General features: G+C 36.7%; 1 protein-coding gene across 1 annotated transcript in view; it reads right to left on the bottom strand.

The window, feature by feature from the left end:
• Window positions 1-2187: 2187 nt before the first annotated feature.
• Window positions 2188-19597, bottom strand: part of LOC140155703 (nuclear hormone receptor E75-like) — a 228509-nt gene continuing 211099 nt past the window's right edge. Inside the window, 7 exon segments of the mRNA XM_072178636.1 lie at window positions 2188-3397; window positions 3893-4040; window positions 4043-4161; window positions 6895-6987; window positions 15145-15238; window positions 17524-17708; window positions 18894-19035. Coding sequence (XP_072034737.1) covers window positions 2991-3397; window positions 3893-4040; window positions 4043-4161; window positions 6895-6987; window positions 15145-15238; window positions 17524-17708; window positions 18894-19035 — 1188 coding nt within the window. The 3' untranslated portion in view covers window positions 2188-2990.

Below are 19597 nucleotides of genomic sequence, written 5' to 3'. Positions count from 1 at the left end.
CATACAAGTACATGTGTGTACCTTTATGATTTGATCAGTACCACACAGGCAGCAATTGTGAGGTTTGTTGTAGAATTATCTCACTTCTCAATATTCAAGTCCAAGACTCAATTATTCAACTTATGATATAAATATGCAAAGTTGTGAGGAATGCCCATTTAGTACTGATCAAATTATAGTGTTGATGTGCCAACAAGAAACACACTTATGTACATTGTACAAAGTTACAATTTCTGGTTATTATTTTGAGTGAAAAGCACTGCACTAGCCAAAAAATCTAGTACAATGCGATTTTCTAGTCAGCTGCTTTGGGTCTGTGGTGGATGGGGGAGGGCAGAGGGGGTGGTGGTGAGGAGGGGACAAATATTGGTCCTGTGTACATTAACTTGATAAAACTTGTTGCTATTAAAAATATTATACTTTTACATGATTTTATATATTTATCTATCATTAAGAATGGCATGGTAAAGATAAAACTGAATATTGGGCTATTCCTGTTGAAATCCACACACTCCAAATGGAAGACATTACCTTAAAATCTCCCACACACAGGGTGTAAATTTCAAATAAAGTTCCTCATTCAGGTAATCCCACTTGAAATTCACATTCCCTGTGTGGAAGATTAAGGTCATGTCTTCCATCTGGAGGATGTATGGATTTAATTTGGAATACCTCATTGTTTGCATCTTGCACCAATCAAATTACATTACATTACTATAATCTATGGATGAGCTCAGAAAATTATGATCATTTTGAAAGTTTTTTGAAATTTGAATGAATGACACAAAGTTATCCCGGAATAAAATGAAACTAATTTGGTTTAATGTCCACAAAAAGGCTACATGTAGAAAAATATGATATGGGGAAAAAGAAGTAGAATCTATATAGCTGTTTAAGTCAAAAATGTTGTGTTTCATTTGTAACAAAACAAAAATAATTAACACAAATATAAGAAAGCTCAGAATTCCATAAAAATGGGTGAACCAGTTCAAAATTGGCATTGTGTAAAAAATTACACACACAAAAATTCTCATGTTTCCAGTAAATGCCTTGTTGCTGTAAACCTAGCTGCTTTAGTTAACATTATCTCATTAACTAACCAGAGCATGACCAAATTGCAGTGTTTGGATTGCTACGGGAATTGATTTCAAATTTGTTCAACAAACAACCAGTCATTTTTCATATTTAAATTACATCTCAGCTCGTATTTGCTTACTAGATTCAATATCCCAAAGGCTTCTTGTATTTTTGATTCTCAAAGTCAATTCTCATCAATTTTCTACATGTAATCTTCTTTTCTGACGCATCTGATCAAATAGGTTTCATAAGTAAATCTATGTCAATTTCTAAAGGATGTTGCCCTGTTCTGTTGCCCATTTAAAGACAGGCTATTCCAGTTGAAATCCACACTTCCCCTGTGGAATATTTAGCTGAAGTCTTCCACAGAGGGAGTACAGATTTCAAATAGAATAGACAATTGGGCACGTTCCATTTGAAATACTCACTCCGGTTGTGGAAGATATAGGTTAAGCCATATACAGGGAGGAGTATGTGTTCCAAATTATTAACCCTAACCAATTCCATTTGAAATTCCCTCCCTCTGTAACAAGGGTATGGCAGACTTCAAATGGAATATCCCAAGACAAAACTACAATTTTCAGTCAAATTTCCTGGGAATATTTATTTGAATAGAAAAGTGATGTTTAAATTATTTCAAGTCCATAGGGGATATGTGTGCAAGCGATAATATCTAGTCTTAGATTTCAATTTAGTTTGAGACCTGTAACCCCATGAGCACTACTGCCTTTGTTACAGAGCCACTGATTGGCTAATTACATGTTATAATCATCTGAGTAACCAATCAAAATAGAGCTTTTAGATATCTTAGCAATTTTAGACTTAATTCCCTTAAGCCTTACTGACTATTACCATCTCTCTGATTGGCTCAATACATGATATAGGCCTCTTTATAACCAATCAAAATAGATCTAGGAGGCCATTACTTAGGCCAGTAGTGCTCATGCTCTTTTAAAACGGAAATATTGAAGCCTACAATCAAAAACTAAGTATGAAGCATTAAATGACTTCAATAGTAAGCTTTGAGATATGACTAATTAGTAAGTTTCACAACTAAGTTGCCATTTTCAGCCTCAATTTGAAGCAAACCCTACGGGTAAGCTTACTTACACACAGATGCTTTGTGAGCACGCCTAGTCCAGGGATATCTTAGTATAAGAGCTTTCACGTACATACATAGATGCTTCATCAAATTGTTTGTTTATTGTGTTCCTACAAGAAAAAGATGAACACAGACTGAGAGACATAAACACACTTGCTGCTGTGCTACACGTATACACAAATAATTGCTTTTGACAATGCTATGAGAATCATTATACAATCTTACCAAAGGTTCATATAGTTACAATTGGATGACTGTTCTTCTATGCTGTTGAGCCACTTGGATCAACTTTGGCAAATTTGATTTACCCAAGTGAAATGCTTGTGTTACAGTGCATGGGAAGAATGATTTACATTCTGTTCAGACAACTATCAACATAGAATACTGCTCACAGGATAAGCCTTCATTTCACCTGTATCACTGGTTTAGAATAGGAACAGCTAATGTTATCAACATAAACCCGGGTTTGAGTGTGTGTTAAGAGTGTTAAGATACCTTAGTTATGCATCCAGCAATCTTGATTGCAATATGACAGCAAAAGATAGAAAAGTTGGTCATGACACATCCAGTGAATATGTTGACTCGCTTGAAACACAAACAACTTGCTGCTTCTGGTTGACAAACCTTAGTTAAACCATGACGTAAATCTGATTAAGTTTGAAGTAACTTGTAGAATACGACATTGAATCCAGTTTTGTTGCAGGTGCCATGATGAATAAACCATTGGCAAGATTGTAGAATCCATTTCCCATAACCCTTAAAAAGCCGACTTTTTGACAAACATTATGTATATATACATCTATGTAATATATTACGGTTTGCTTGAGGTATTTGCTGTGGCAGCCGCTGTGGCTTCATCAAGTAACTGATCCGCTGCTTCCATCAGTCCTTTATGCATCATGGATCGTGCTGCTGACAATGGTTTCGGTTTCGGTGGGTCTGTCGTGCCGTTCGTCCACCCAAACGGAGGCGTACCCGGTAAATCGTATACTTCCTTATAAAGCTCTGGCATGGGTAATTCTGTACTGCCAACTTTGAGCTTCATGATAAATTGATTATGTAAATTGTCTACTGTTCTGAGCTCTGGTAGCCGTAGCAACACCTTGGCAAACATGTGTGGGTCGCTACGGTGGTTACGTTGGACCTCCACTTTTAGTGCTGATAGGAGCTTAGCTTGCATGCGACCTATGGCCTCACGACTCACAAGGTTTTCTCGATCTGCAGGTCAGAAAAAATACAAGACACCATTTAAACATGGATGAGATTAAGTGAAATGCAATAATATATTTATCGAGAAAATACAAATTTAACAAAGTAGTCACGACTTGTGGAGGTTGGTGGCCTGCGACCAGCATCCACTGATAATATATTTGTTTAAAATGGTAAATAACACTGAATCTTTAATCTAGTTTCTTAGATTTTTCATTGTTGGTCAATCACCTATTGCACACATATATTATGTTATGTTTGTTGTTTACAGTTAGAAAGACTTCAAAGTAAGAATGCACACAACTATATAGTAAATTTGCTGTAAACCTTTGACAACACTGCAGTTCCGTGATACTGACCAGACGAAACTCGCAACATATACATGGTGTAATTAACAACACGTACAATGCATAAAGCACACATACTATGCATTTAGGCGTCTTGTTAACATCGCAGAAGTACGCTCTTGTCAAAAGGTTTACAGTAAAACACTGTTACACCTACCATCAGCGTAGAGTACTACGGCGGATAATAATGCCAACTCTGTCATGGTGAGTCTTAACCGATGCAATCTCTCGGCAAAGTCATAGAGGGCATCTACTAGATCGGCTGGCATGAATTTCAGCATGTTTGCCCGTGATACGATGATTTCAAGTTATTGAGCACAAATGAATGGTAGAGGACGAGCTCAATACTATCTTGTACTGTCAAGATCTCAAAGAAACCAGCTTTGACTAGGACCATCTGATCCTGTTGGTCTAGAAGACCGAACCCTGCAGAGAGAAATCAATCAGTAATAATTTAATAATACAAATCACAATAGATCATCCAGGCTGTGTGACCATCACAATAATTCAACTTTACACAAGCCCATTTTAGACACACTGCTGATGACAAAATGCTTGTCACAAACCCCCGGTGACCATTCTCCAAAAAGTTATTCCATTTAAAATACACATATAGAGGGTATGCAATACGACATCACTCATGACAGAGTCATCCTCATTTAAATAAAATTCTGTCCTCCATAAGGTACCACAGAGCAATCCGCATGATTCTAAAATTCTAAAATAAAACAGGTGATAGGTATGAATGGTTGTGGAATCGATCTAGAGACCTGTCCCTCTGTCATCTTAAAGCTATCTTAGAACTGTCCTCCAGTATGGCTGCCATTTCAATTGTTATACCGTTCCGGTTGATTTATTGCATACACTCTATACTACCCCTGTGGAACTTGGGTGTTAGAAATATCTTTCAAAGGGGGAGTATGAATTTCAAATGGAATGAGCATATTAGGCAGCTCCAATTGAATTTCATATAGCCTCTGAGAAAGATTCAACCCAAGGGAGGACGAGATTCAAATAGAGTTGGATAATGCGTCAATTCCATTTCAAATTCATATTCCCCTTAAGCTATTTCTAAATTCTTCCACAGGGGGAATGTGGAGTTTAAATGGATTAGCCCAAAACAACAGAGCCCCAAAATATTTCTGCTGTAAATGTAGACAGGATCATACCTGCATCACCATAATATTAAATCCACAACTACCAAAGCTCAAAACACCTTTTCATGATTTATTTAAAAAAAAACAGGTTTGTCAAGTATTTGTTGTGATGTATTACACACAAATCATGCTGATATAAATTACAATTCTTTGAAAAGGAAATGCCCTGTAACGACTAGCATGACATTATTCAAGTCGCAGGCATCTTGTCATATTTAGAAGTGTCCCATCTCCACCAATATAGCACAAGTATTCTATGCCTTGCAGGGAGCTCTATTATACTTTTCACAAATAAAGGCCGATTCCAAAATATTTTTCCGAATAAATTATAGTTATCTCAAGATTGTTGAATCAAAATGGGACAGGTGGGCAGTAATCCATATTTCATTTTTTTCATGTCGACTCTACATATTAATTGTTATTATAAACATGTATGAATACAATTGTTCCTCGTTTTTCAGGTCGACATACAATCTCTGTATATATTTATATGCACACTGTATGCTAACTTATTTATGCCCTCATAATCTATACATGATGTGTATTCATTGAACTGGCCTAGAAAACAATATGTCGTCAGTTTACATGATGCAGGCAAGTAGGATTAGGTCTGCCAACCACCCACCTTACTCATAACATTGTATGTGTTAGCATATGATGCCTAGATTCATTTGAAACATCTCGAAAGTGCTTAGAGGTTTACATGCCGTCCATAGGCTTCAACATTTTAGGTTTTAAGGTATTTTCTCAAATATCAAAAGCTATCTCAAGAACCACTGAACCCATGCTGAGCTTGTTTGTACTCATTTTGTAAAATGCATTTTTATGCCAATTCGAAATATGGTCATGTACAATTATGAAATTTTTAAAGAAAATTTGGAACTTGCCGTCGGCAGTCGATACCTGTATGGGAGGGTTAAGGCATACCAAGGACAGATGAGATGGAGGGAGATGGTAGGGGCAATGATTAAGATGACATTCAAAATGAAGCAAAGATGTCCTAAGCTTTTAAGTAACTTTATTTTATGGTTGATTTGTAAATGATGCTATTTAGAACAAACATGTTTAATCAATCAACTTCATTCTATGTCACATTTTCCCACTCTTTTTCACAACTTAGCATCCAATATAACAGTGTTATGTGGTAGGGACCAGTGAATTATTTTTATAGCATCAGGCTATTCCAGTTGAAATCCATACACCCCCTGTGGAAGACATCACTTTATAATCTCCCACACAGGGGGTGTAGATTTCAAGGAGTCACTCATTCAGGTAACCACAACATTTGAAATTCAAACTCCCTGTGTGAAAAATTAAGGTTATGTCTTCCATAGGGGATTTTGTACTGGGCAAATGTTGCAATCAATTCTGGGTTTATTTCTATGTAGGAGGATTGGCATATATTAACATGTGTAGTGGGTGTCAACTCAGCCAAATTCTGAATTTGCAGCCATTCAGTAAAGTTGATATACGCCTGTAACCAGACTAGTTGCCTGATGATGTAAAGCAGGAAATACAACAGCCATTTTTTAATTTTTTTTTTATATCAAGCATATCTAGGCATTAACAGTTGAAATGTAGGAGATAACACTGACAAAACTTCTGCTAGGCACAAGTAACCTGGTGAAGGGGGTTGCCGTAGATAGCTGGTTGGGGCATTTTACAGGACAGGCAAGTGTAGCCAACAATCGGGCTTATTACCCCGATCGGAACCGACTATAACAAGGTCTTTTACCATGGATCATCTGCCCCGCCATTACCAGATGAGCCATGGGGAGAGCGGGGTCCTGCAGAGCAGAGAATTGTATCTGGAACCTCTCGGACTAAAGGCAAAGACCTCAACCAGTGTGCCACGCCATTGGTCGCTTGCCATGGTTGGTAAACACCAATTCAATGATGTGGTCTTCTTGATTTACGATAAATTAATACCCATTTCCACTCATGATAAAAATGATTATGACATTTGCCCAGTGTACTCAGGCTATTAGTCTTCTACACATACCTGGAATTTGTTTACAGAAGGTAACAATCCTCTTGATGAACTGCGCCAGAGACTGTGTGACCACTGAACACCACATTTGTACACCATCCATACCTGTATGAACACACAAAAAAGTGGTTAACTTAGTTGATATTTCTCCTCATCCACATTCATGCCAACCATTACATGAGTAGATATGTAATTCTACCAGTGAGAGACACATGGGATATTCTATTGGAAATCCATACACCTCCTACTACACTCCCCCTGCACCCTTGAAAATTAAGGTCATCCATACAGGGAATGTAGTCACTATATTCCACAATGGATTAACCCATTCAGAGAACCCCATTTGAAATTCACACTCCCTCCCCACACACCACTACTACACCCCTGGAAAATTAAGGTCATACATACAGGGAATGTAAGCCTATATTCCACATGGAGTAACCCATCAGGTAACCCCATTTGAAATTCACACTCCCTGTGTGGAAAGGCATGTCTTTAGGTCATGTCTTGCATAGAGGGTGCATGGATTTCAACTTAGAATAGCCCAATGCCACTATCTTAGTTGAATTCTACCTGTCCTCAGTCCAACAATATCCCTTCTGTCTAACACAGCTATACTTTGCAATATAGCAATTCTACGAGTAGGCCAAGTAGTCAAGCTTTCGTCAGACGTGTCTCTGACTTCATCAGGACTTCACAGCTATACTTTCTTTCACCTTGAATTTGGTAGTGACGTATGTAGTGATTGGTAGTGACCAATCCCATATAGTGTATATATACACATGTACATGGGCTGTTTGTCTGCGGAACTGCATATAACAGCACTGACGTCACTACCAAACATGCAGTGAAACAAAATATAGTTTGCAAGAGAAAAGAGATAATTAATTCTAATAAGGATTATAGTAATCAACTTATTTCTACTGATGGTTGTCTACAATTAAAAAGCCATAATACAATGTTTTTTATGTAACATTATATTTTGCCAAACTGAGCAACTTGTACCAATCAAAAATATTATGTTTTATGTGCATCTGTCGAGAGCTATCAAGTAGCCATCACATTCAAAATTTAAGTACAATATGCAATGAAATGCAATTTGGCACCTGAATGAAATAAATTTACAACATTTACATGTATGTGCTTTGACTGTTGTAGCCCAATATTGTTTTTCAAGCTATGGAGACTTATACTGAGGCACAACAACAATTAAAAAGCAGCCCAAAGTGAACAAATAAATGGCAACACTTGACTCTGTGTAAAGGGATTTGTCCAACCAGTCTAAAACCTTAGGTATAGAAAGCAAAGGCCTCTTCACTTACTAGGAGCAAATATTTTATTAGTCTGGTAGAATAGACACAGCAGACTAAGTGTCCTAGTTAAATGGCCTGCCGGGGTTACATAAGGGAAAAAAACGACTTGGGAGATAGTACTTTCATATACAAAATATCAGCATGGCAGCATTTTTTTAATAGCACTAATAGTGCTATGCAATAATTACACATGTAGTCATATTGGTAATTATAAATTTAATCATATCTACTTCAAACCAATCTAAAAGACAATTTTAGACCGGCGTTTCACTTAGCGGTAATTTGGTTGTTAAGTGTAGTCTGCAAGCAAAGTTTTATAGCTTATATAGTGTCCTAGATACATGACTGGGGTTATAGGTAATAAGAGGATTTGTATATTTAAGCTTACCTACATTACAATAGCTTAATTACTGTTGTACGTAATAGGTCATACTTGTTGTACTGAAAAAGTGGCTCTAGAAGATGAATTTGGCGTATCTTTGATGAGTTATGAAACTCATCTTTGTATTTTCAAGAAACTAGTAACATTTGTACACTAAATCAGCATCAATAGGCTGTTCCACTTGAAATCCATACACACACTATGGAAGATATAAATTCACACTCACTGTGTGGAAGATTAAGGTCATGTCTTCCAGAGGTGTGTGGATTTCAACTGGACTAGCCCATTGTGGTACATCTGAGATCAAAGAGGACTTGAAATATGGCAAACACCTTTTTCCCCACTTTTTTGTGCCTTATAAGGACTGCTGCCACATAAGTTCGATCTTGGAATTGAACATCAATGCACCTTCGATACTTAAACTAATTAGTTGTAATTAACAGTACAATTTTATTGGTTGACACTTTACACACAATAATTAACTATTGACACATTAACAAACAGTCAATTGAAATTTCATAAATAATAAGGATCGGCCAAGCATTGATGGTTGATCAAAAGCTCAAACAAATTTGGCTCCAGTACCTTACTGTAAAAGCATTTTCTTCTTGTGAATATTGTGTCTTGTAAAATTACATCAAGTATTTCTTTATACTACCAAATATTACATTGACATCCTGTGTGTAGACATGGCTGACAATAAGTTATTACATTTTTCCCTATAACCATGATAACCATGCTGAGAAACCCACATCGAGTGAATCGATAAGTGTGTCAAAGCACGAAGGCAATGCAATGGCTAGCCCTGTCACTCACTTTCAAGCCAATGTGAAAAGCGAGAACACTATCCGTGTGTCTTCTTTCACTCTTTATTAAAAATTAATATGGAAAGTGAGATGTGAATGTCTGTTGCCAAAAGAAGATGATATTATAATACCACTCCTCAGGTGTAGATGCTTATACAGCAAACTTTGTCCACTCTGTACTTGAAATGAAGCAGAGCAACAGGCTGTTCCAGTTGAAAACTACACCCCCCACTGTGCAAGATTTTGGAATTCAAACCAAATTCAGCAGTGTCTGATTCCATATCCAACTATTTTTATCAATATGAAGTGAATGATTTTGGAATTCCAAAGAAAATTGTTTAATTTTAGGCCAAATTGTGCCAAATTCAACTGGACTTGCATATTTCCAGGTGGAATTTCACATAAAACTAGTCAAAATTTCCAGCTGGACTTAACGTAAGGTGCAACAGGAATTGAGATACCAGTAGAATCTTCCACAGGGGGTGTGTGATTTTAAATGGAATAGCCCAATTGACCCATAAAACTCCTTATTTCCATTTTATTATTTCAACCAATCAATCTCTATCTGTCATTGAGATCATTTATTTCTACATGAATGCAATGGAAGGACATTTCAGGTTCATTCCTTTTACACATTTTAATGTTCACACTTTCAGTTTTTCTTACTTTTTACCCACCTGAAAAACTTATTAACTTCTTTAAAACTCGATATTGATTCAACCCCAAGATCACTTTAGTCCAGAATAGAAAATAAAATATTTTCCTCATTGGTTCAAAACCAAAACTCTAGTTGTGATGTTCAAAGCCATGTTAAATATTTTGTTGTAATGTCTGCAAGTCCGTGCATTTAATTGAGTTGTATGGACCCGTTGGTTAATCAATGTATCAATATGGTCATGTCCTCTCAAGCATTTCAAAATGATGTTATCAGAACCGAAAGAGATGGAGCGATGTCTGCAGATGACGGGGAGCTGTACGAAAACATCCAATGCAAACAGAGGCACTGTTTTTGAAATTGAGCTACATTATTTCTGAATGAATTACCCCAGGTGAGGCCACAAAAACACTTTTCCCTGACCACAGCAATGTGCTTTTGCTTACGGATACATTAGGTCCAAGCTTTCAAACTTCAGGGTCCACAAAATGTGGAAAAAAATCTAATGTAATTTTTGAAGGTGTTAGATCATAAAGGCCTCATCTACTATAGCTGCCTGGTATCATATTTTTATAAAATTATCAAGGGCAACTATAGCAGATAAGACCTTCTTACACTAAACTCTCATTTTGGATTAATCCTGTATTGGGTTCAAAATGTCCAAACACTGTGAACCACAATGGCCTCATCCCAATGGCATAGTTTAATAACCTCAATCAAACAATCATAGTGCAAAATTTGAGTTTTTGTACCCAAATTTTCAAAGGTCATTCAATGAATGTACAAATATATTGGGGTCAATGAATTGTTTCCTGATAGATGAGCATGTTGTGGATCCTAGTGAAAGCTGCCCCTTTCTGGTCATAAATGTCTTTTACAAAATGGATGTAGCTGTGATGTAACCCAAGGTGTTACATAGGAGTTTACCTCTTATATTACCAGTATGTTATGTATGAGAAATATGGTGGTCGGGTTACCAAAATTTACAGCCAGTCTCTGGCCCTTGCAGACTTAACGGCATACAGAACATGAGACAACCCCAAAGGCTACACTCCCTCTCTGCCTGATGGATACGATGTTTCTGCCTTGAGAGTATGCACACAACAAGACAGAAGTGCTACCAAGTATTTCAGGGTGTAGGAGAAACCATGTGATTGATGCAAGTATGTTCAAAGCATATGAGTTGTTTTTGTCCTATTTTTAATTTCCGGATGAAGAATGTGCAGATCTGCTTGCCAGGTCTTACAATGCACTCACATTGCGACAAACACATCAATATACCAAAAGTAAAAAAAAAAAAAAAAAGAAGAAAATTTTGATAAAAAGGACCCATCCATATACCAAAATTGGTCTAGAAAAGGGGGACACTGAGGCGAAAGGACGAAAATGCTACCACTGTTTGTGTCATGTCCTGCCCCCCTCACCTGGAATAACCCAATGGAAGCAGGAAATTGGTGAACTATCCTTTAAATTAGGCACTCATTAAATGTCTTCAGCGGTTGGTTGAGAAATGGTTACTCTAGTTGCTTTCATCAGTCCTGCCACATTTTCTAGGTGTATGACTTGACCAACTTACTGCAAGTCTATCCAGACCAGGAAACCATAGGGTGTTTATACTGTCCAGATGATCTTAATGCAGAGGGGAAATTGTCACATTTTCTGGTTTGCCAATAATTATCAAATTGATATTACACATGGTGTGAATTTAATCCATTTAAATAGAAATGTAATATTTAGACAGCTAAATTACAGATACAAGGCTGGGTGGGGCTACAGAAGGTTGCTATTTCTTTGAAAACTCGGTCATCAATTTGTATGTTTGTGTCACCATGGTTGTCTGTGCAACTCCCATACACTATTTTCTTACAACGGACTTGGACACAATTTAGGTATATGTACAGAGGACTTGCACACAAATTATTTGGTCTGTAGGCCTGAATGTAAGCGAAATTGAGCGACCATTTAAATCGCCAAACAAACAAATTGATTCCCAATGCAGTGTAACAGTTCACAACAACCTTTCGTAAGTTTGGCACATAACAACTAAAACAAGAAACTTGTTGTTCATGTCATTCAAATGAGTTGCCATTTCAGCAAATTACGCCAAAATAACCCAATTTCAGCACTCACAAAATAGGACACTACTGGGGCTAGATGGCATATTTTTGGCAACACAAACGATGCATGTCAAATCTAAGTCTAAACATGATACTGGATGAAGCTAAAAAGTCCCTTGCTGTGTAATATCAATTTTCAGTTTTTCGTTTAATATCCTTGTCCATTTATCAGCTGAGTTAAAAACTCCTTTGAGGTGTTAATTATTTCTTGTTTTAGATAATAAAGAAATTCAGAAGTTAAAAACGTCTTCCCACTATATCCAAAGATATTAAACTCAGAGACAACCAAGGCAATGCTAAATCCGCCCACTATATTGGTGTGTCAAGCATGGACACCAAAATATTGTATCTCCAGCAATTATAGCCAAAGCACAAAATCAAACGATAATTTGTGTCTTTAGGTTTGAGTGTTAGGTTTGCACACGTAGCACTTAGTGCAGGTTATAGGCACAACGCATTAGATGTCATCCGCAAACAAACACACACATGAAATCAAACCAGACGCAGGACAAAATAATCCTGAGGTACACTATTTTGCCCTCTATGAGCGAGGCGACACACAAGTATAGCGGAGTTGGTTCTCTCTAGTTGTAACCTCCTTGACTGCATTTCAAAATTGATTGCGGAAACAAATCACTCTTTACTTCCTGATTGCAACACATTAATGTGCCCAACTTCACAATTAATCTTTTGGCAATTACAGTCCTAGAACACTTCAAACAAAAAAAAAAAAATGAAAAATCAGGTCAATCTGTTTTATTACTATTTGACAAAATATAGCATACTTTGTTGCAAATTTGATAGCACATCACATCATGCATATCTTTTGCAAACACTTTAATGAAATTGAAGTGTCACAACAAATTAGGAGAAAAACCCAACACCACATGAGAGCATAAAAATGCACACAGAGGAAAAGGTTATAGGGTTTAAAATTTACCCAATAAATTGTTTAATTTGTGATTGTCATATTATGATAGTGTGCAGACTATCAAGATAAATGGTTTTGTTTCCTCCTCAATACTCCCTCATAACTGACACATATCCTCTAGAAACCAGTGAGACTACCAAGGTACAGAAATAGCGAGTTACCAACTGGGGAGTTCAACGAGTTGCTAAATAAAATGGAATGGCAGCTGAAATATTGGTTGCTGTCATGAAAATCAGGCCATTGTTTGTCCGGCTTGTAATTCTTCCGTTTTTGTGTCTGCCTGCACACACCAGTCACAGGTTATACAATGTGCATGTGCTGTGGCTACCTACATCCACACCAATCTATATCAATGCACAGTGTTATGAGTCTTGTTTTTTCGCCAATTATAAGCCAAACAAACTTTAGTGAATACACTTCAAAGATAAACATTCCTGTATCTTTCTTTCTTTCTCTCACATGATAGTAGCTCATGCCCAGGTAGGTATGTGCTGTGCAGATATTGAAAGTAGGGTCTTGGGAAATAATTCGGAGCTGAAATGTGGCCAAATTTAGTGCAACTAAAGCCTAAAACTACTAAAACAATTTGAGACAGTGAAACATAGAGGGCATAAGAGCTCAAACTAGCACTGAGGAGCAATAGAGGAGTCTAAAACAGGGGATCTCCACCACAGCAAATACCCACACCACCCAACAATGGCAGTGCCCCTCACCATTATTTTATGCAAAAATGTTTTGTAATCATGCCTCACACATTATAATCTACATGTAACTCCCTCCTGTGCCTTGCTACCATCTCACAATAATGCAACTCACAAGCGTCTATTCACCCCCAACATAAACATCCCATGAGGAGGAATTTACTAGTGAACAAGAAGGAATGGGGGCAACGGGGGCAAAGGGACAACTTGACTAAAATAACAAACCAGGTTTCTTTTACACCCAGGTCAACTGCAGGGTGTTCTACTTAAACATGCGGAATTAGATCACTAAACTGGTTTATCCGGCAGAGAATTACAACTTACATATCATTAGGCAATTAGTGGATTTTAGGGTATGCTAAACTGATTTAACTTTAAATTAGTTTAAATATTTTATAATGTTTACATTTGTAGTGAAGTAAGAGTGTACTTTAAACTGGTTTGAATGTGAAGGGATAAAATTGCATTCAGATTATTTGCCAATCAGTAGATTTAATAGGGATTAGGTTATGTACTAAACTGGTTTAACTTCCAAAAATCAAGATTATATACTGATTAGTAAAGTAAATATATACTTTAAACTGGTTTAATAGTGATGAAGCAGGTGTAAACTTGTATACAGATTATTTGCCAATGAGTAGATTTAAAGGTTTGCACTGAGCTGGCTGAATGTACAGATTACTTAAACTGTCATCTATTTGACAATGCAGACATTATTTTAAGCAAGCATTAAACTGGTCTAACTTCATGAGATCAACTGGGTTAACAAAACTGGAGCATTCACCTGGATTGACAGTAATTATTGTTTGAATAAGGCTAACTATTTCAAATATTTTAGAAAGGAACAGAAACTTTGAGTAATAACAATATTATGATGAGATGATCTAATTAGGCAAGTAGGTTACTGTGTTTAGATACAGAATAGATCCTGCTATTTTATAGTCTGTTGCTTCTCCTCCATACTTTATGGTAAACCAACAGATCATATTCCTACATTGTAGAACCAATATCCTCTAAATTTTGACTAAATATTACTTACTACTTTAGAATACTAGCCTTAGTTAGGAGAAATTCTATAAATTGTTTACCCAATTGGCTATGTTTTACACCAGAGACATGTTTTTACTATTGGTTTGGATTTCATACTCAATATTTCTTTAAATTAAATTTCAGTTGGATATAATTTTGGTGAAACTCTTTGAATTTGACCATCATGGGGGATTTTGATCATGCCATGTTGCTACTCTGTATGATATCTGAATATCAATCACTTATCGATTGATCGATCACTCACTCATCCAACCAAACCATGAACCAACTGAATCATCAATCAATCAATCAATCTCCAAGTACTTACTATTTAAATCTATATCCACATTCCACTCAGAAAATCTGCTATCCTTCTCAGGTTTTGGCAACCTTCTGCCTTGGAGGAAATCATCAAATTCAGGCTGTAAAAAATACAAATGCATAAATCCAACAATCAATCGTTTAATTTATTCAAGCTCTGTTAATTCCGCAGAAATAGAGAAGGGTATTTGTGTCCTTGCCTAGAGCACACATAAAGGATATAATTCTGCATCAAATCTAATGATAAATATGTATCATTCCTCCGACACAATCAGTGTCTTGCGCCATGAAGCGTTTCATACTGTGTTTCTAATACACTCCTGCGCGGAACACAGATGGCGGTGAGTCCCGCTTCTCTATTTCTGTGGATAATTCTGACTAAAAATCCTTAAAATTAAATTTTAATTTTAATTATGATATGCAAATTACAAATACTTTAATGATTACAATAATTGATGAGGATGCTGCAAAACTGGGGTTGCATTTCTCCCAAGCTTTGGGAAATTGAATTTTGTACATAAACAACAGGGACATTAAGCAGTAAATCCAAGTTGTTACTAAAGTGTCATTCACTGTGTCAGGTGAGCGACTTTTACATGATATATCTAACAAAATTGTCTCTCCAGAGTGGAGTGCATAAACTTGTGAAACCATGCTACCAAAATTGTTACTCAAGAGTGCATTAACTTGTGAAACCATGCAACACTTAAGTGAAATTAGTGATGAAAACTGTTATTCGTTTTTCAGGAGGAAAGCAATCAAGTTTTTAGGAGAAAAACTATCGAAGTCATTATTGAAAAGAGTAGGGTGGTTTACCCCCCCCCCCCTTTGGTTTACCCCTGGCTGTTCCCAAGCCATCCAGATTTGTTCATTGGGAGCCCTTAAAGATTAATATTGCTTTTTGGGTACCATTCTCTTAAATCAAGGCAGTAAAATTGAAATAATTATAATAGTGAATTGCATGTTTTGTTAAAACTGACCAAGGAAGGCTCAAGTTAGGTTTGACCTCTCATGATGAGTTTAGGTCTTTGTGAAGTTGGACCAAGAACAAGTAAAATTGCAATTCTGAAGCATGCATGCCAGAGACCAAGGAGGGCTTTTCATTACAAATACTTAATACAGTTACTCTTTGTCACCGCAAGTCAGAACAAAAACTCACCATAAATTTACATTAAAATAACTTAATTCTTAAAAAAAAACAGGAGAGGGAGGCAAAACCCAACACCATGCAGGCTACATGACATGGACAATACAGGCTTAAACTTAACTTATTGCGAAAGCTGAAACTTCATGAAAATCTAGTTCTCAATGCCAAGAAAAAGATGAGCACCATATTAAAATTATGTCCCCTTAATTATAATATTTTTTGCAGTGAAGAATAAGTCACTTAAATTGAAATTAAGATATTTGTCACATCTATAATATGGATATGTCCTGTAAATATGTATACAGATTCCATCCATCCCAAACTCTAATTCTTTGCCAAATTAATAGTCAATACATGCAAAAAGTTTTGGGTCATCATAACAAAGATGCATGAAATTGAAAAGTAAAAATATTGAAAAGGCTGAGATTTGACATTTCAAGACTTTATACGATAGTTGTATGTATAAATTAGCCTGTAAAAAAACTGTAAAAAATATGAACGTTCAAGAAAATACAGAAATTTTCAAGCCAAGAAATTGCTATGTATGTCACCCAGCACATTACTACCTACAACTAGCATTGTATAATTTGTGTTTGAAAGTAGTTTATAACAAACATCTTTTGGACTAGCTTTGAGAACTTGAAATATCATACATTATGATTGATAGCATGATATTTGTGTGTGGCTCATTTACCATGTATATCTTAATGAACAGATGACAAAGGGGACCAACCAATTAAAGGATATCACACGAAATACTTACAGTATGAACCAATCATCATCATCACATTGCACAGTTACATACATTGAGCACCATGCAACTTTGAATGTATCGTTTTAACCAGGCCCAGATGCGCGCGGGGGGTGCGGAGCACCCCCCCAAATCTGGAAAAGTGTACAAAAAGTCCCAAAATTTTAGAATTTGGGAGCGGTAGCGAGCAAAAAATGGGGGTTTTACGCTTTTTGGACAAAAAGGTCCAAATTTGGTCCACTTTTCACAAAATTGCCCCCCCTTGGAAAAAAGGTCCACTTGTTCAAAATCAGCACCCCCCCAAATGAAATCCTGCGTACGGGCCTGGTTTTAACCCTGCCTGAACTGACAGAATGCAACATTTTATCATTAACTGGTATGTCTATCTATGCCAGTAATGATGATGATTTAATCACAAGTTCATAGTGATATAACTTAACTAGAAGACCAGAAACAATCAAATGCGGACTCACACAGCCTGGACTCACATAAAACTTGGCCGTATCGCGATGCGCGCGCACTACGATATCAATCAGCTGTTGCGTTTCGGGGTCCGCCTCCAGCATTGTTGATTGGTCCGCTTCACTTGTTTTTACCACTTCTATTACATACGGTTGAATATCGGCAAATTCTGTTTCTTTTTGTTTGTTTGGTATTCGCCCAATCCGGACAGCTGTGGAAGAAATCGCAAAGAGGGACACAAAAAATGATGAAATAGTTTGTCAGTAATGAATATTGTAGATTTTTGAGGTTACATTTCTCTCTGTAGGAAAGAGGTTGATTTATGAGAGGCAAACTGCTATGGGTACTCATTAATCACACATCCAGTGGATGGATAGCCCAGACATATACATCATTTTTCCATAATAATTTGTAAACATGTGACTGAATGTTTCACATGCACAAGCATTTTTACCCAGTCTGTTTGAAACCATTAATGTATGTTACTTTCGATATGTGTTCAATATTTTACATAACATCAAGATCCATAGAACGGGCTATTCCAGTTGCAATCCATACACCCCCTATGGAAGACATGACCTTAATCCCTCACCGAAGGGGTGTAGATTTCAAAAGGAGTCAGCCTTTCTTAAGTAACCCCATTTGAAATTCTAACTGTATGTGGAAGATTATGGTCATGAATGTGTTTGATTGAGGCTGTAAGGATTTCAACTGGAATAGTATAGCCCAATGTAAGGCATGCCCACAACCTTGGGGTCTACAATGTACCACAACTGGCCTGAATGTTTCATGTTTTTAGCATAAAACCAAGAGGTGGGGATTTGAGTCACCAAAGCCATCCCCACGTACATGGAATGTGGGATTTGCTGCGCACATGGAATGTGAGATTCCCTGTTTATATGACAGTAACTGTATTTATGTCAGTATGTCTGCTACAATAATATTGTTACCCTATCCACCAATATGACTCATTTGTTCATAACACTGATTTTACATTATGGTCAAGTCTTCTTTGTTGTGATGCTTGTGATTTTTATGGGACCATACACTGTGTAAAAATACAAGAATATTTACCCCCCAGGTTTTCTGTGTGTGTTTGTAAACACACCCCAACATAAACAATCACAAACAGCGGACATCCTCATTTCCTTTTTTTGAACCAGCATATTGCAAACAATGTAAAAATACATGTATAAGACCATGTTTTTTTTTTTGCCCTTGGATTTTAAACTTTAATCGGGTTAACAGTTTCAGGTGCAAAAATTCCTAGAAATTAAAGGTTCTCATTGGAAAATGCTCGGTCCTCATTTGCCAGTCTTTACCAGAAGGGTGTGCATGTATGTGCTCTTATGTGCAGGGGTGTCATTGTACATGTATGTGAGATCAAATAACCAACCTTCTTTTGACATTCCTAATTCTATACATTTTCTGTAACGACATGACGGACATCTATTCCTCTGTTGCCGACTTATTTCACACTTTCCTCCACGTACACACACATATTCTTTCTGTCTTCTGAGACATCTTCTGAAAAAACCCTGTAAAGAGAAACAAAATAGAAAAGAGTATTATTACCGTAACCACTCGGGTATAAGCCCACCCCCCTAGATGGCCGATTTCACTTCAAAAATGGGGGTGGGCTTATAACCGGGGAAGGGCTAGTGCTTGAATTTTAAAATAAGAACAATTATCCCCATAATTTGTATATTGTATATATGTCCAATGTACCAGTAATTTCTATCATCTATGTCAATTTCTTACAATTATATCCCCATAATTTGTATATGTCCAATGTACCAGTAATTTCTATCATCTATGTCAATTTCTTACAATTATAAGTGTGGAATGTTAATTATCAACTGATATTTTTTTATATTTGGTCTTAAATATGAGAGCAAAGCATTGATTTGATTTAAGAACTTGGCCAAAATTTAGTACTGGGCTTATACCTGAGTGAACCCTTGTTCCCAGAATGTTTTGAAAAATAGGGGGTGGGCTTATGGCAGAAGGTGGGCTTATAACCGGGTGGTTACGGTAATCAATAATCAGAAAATGAGGACCAAATGTCATAAACAGATGCAAGAGGACCCACTTTCCATG

This window comes from Amphiura filiformis, chromosome 6 (assembly GCF_039555335.1).
Source record: "Amphiura filiformis chromosome 6, Afil_fr2py, whole genome shotgun sequence".
In the NCBI taxonomy this organism is placed as follows: Eukaryota; Metazoa; Echinodermata; class Ophiuroidea; order Amphilepidida; family Amphiuridae; genus Amphiura; species Amphiura filiformis.
The sequence above is the reverse complement of the archived record's forward strand: the minus strand, read 5'-3'. Positions and strand labels throughout refer to the sequence as shown.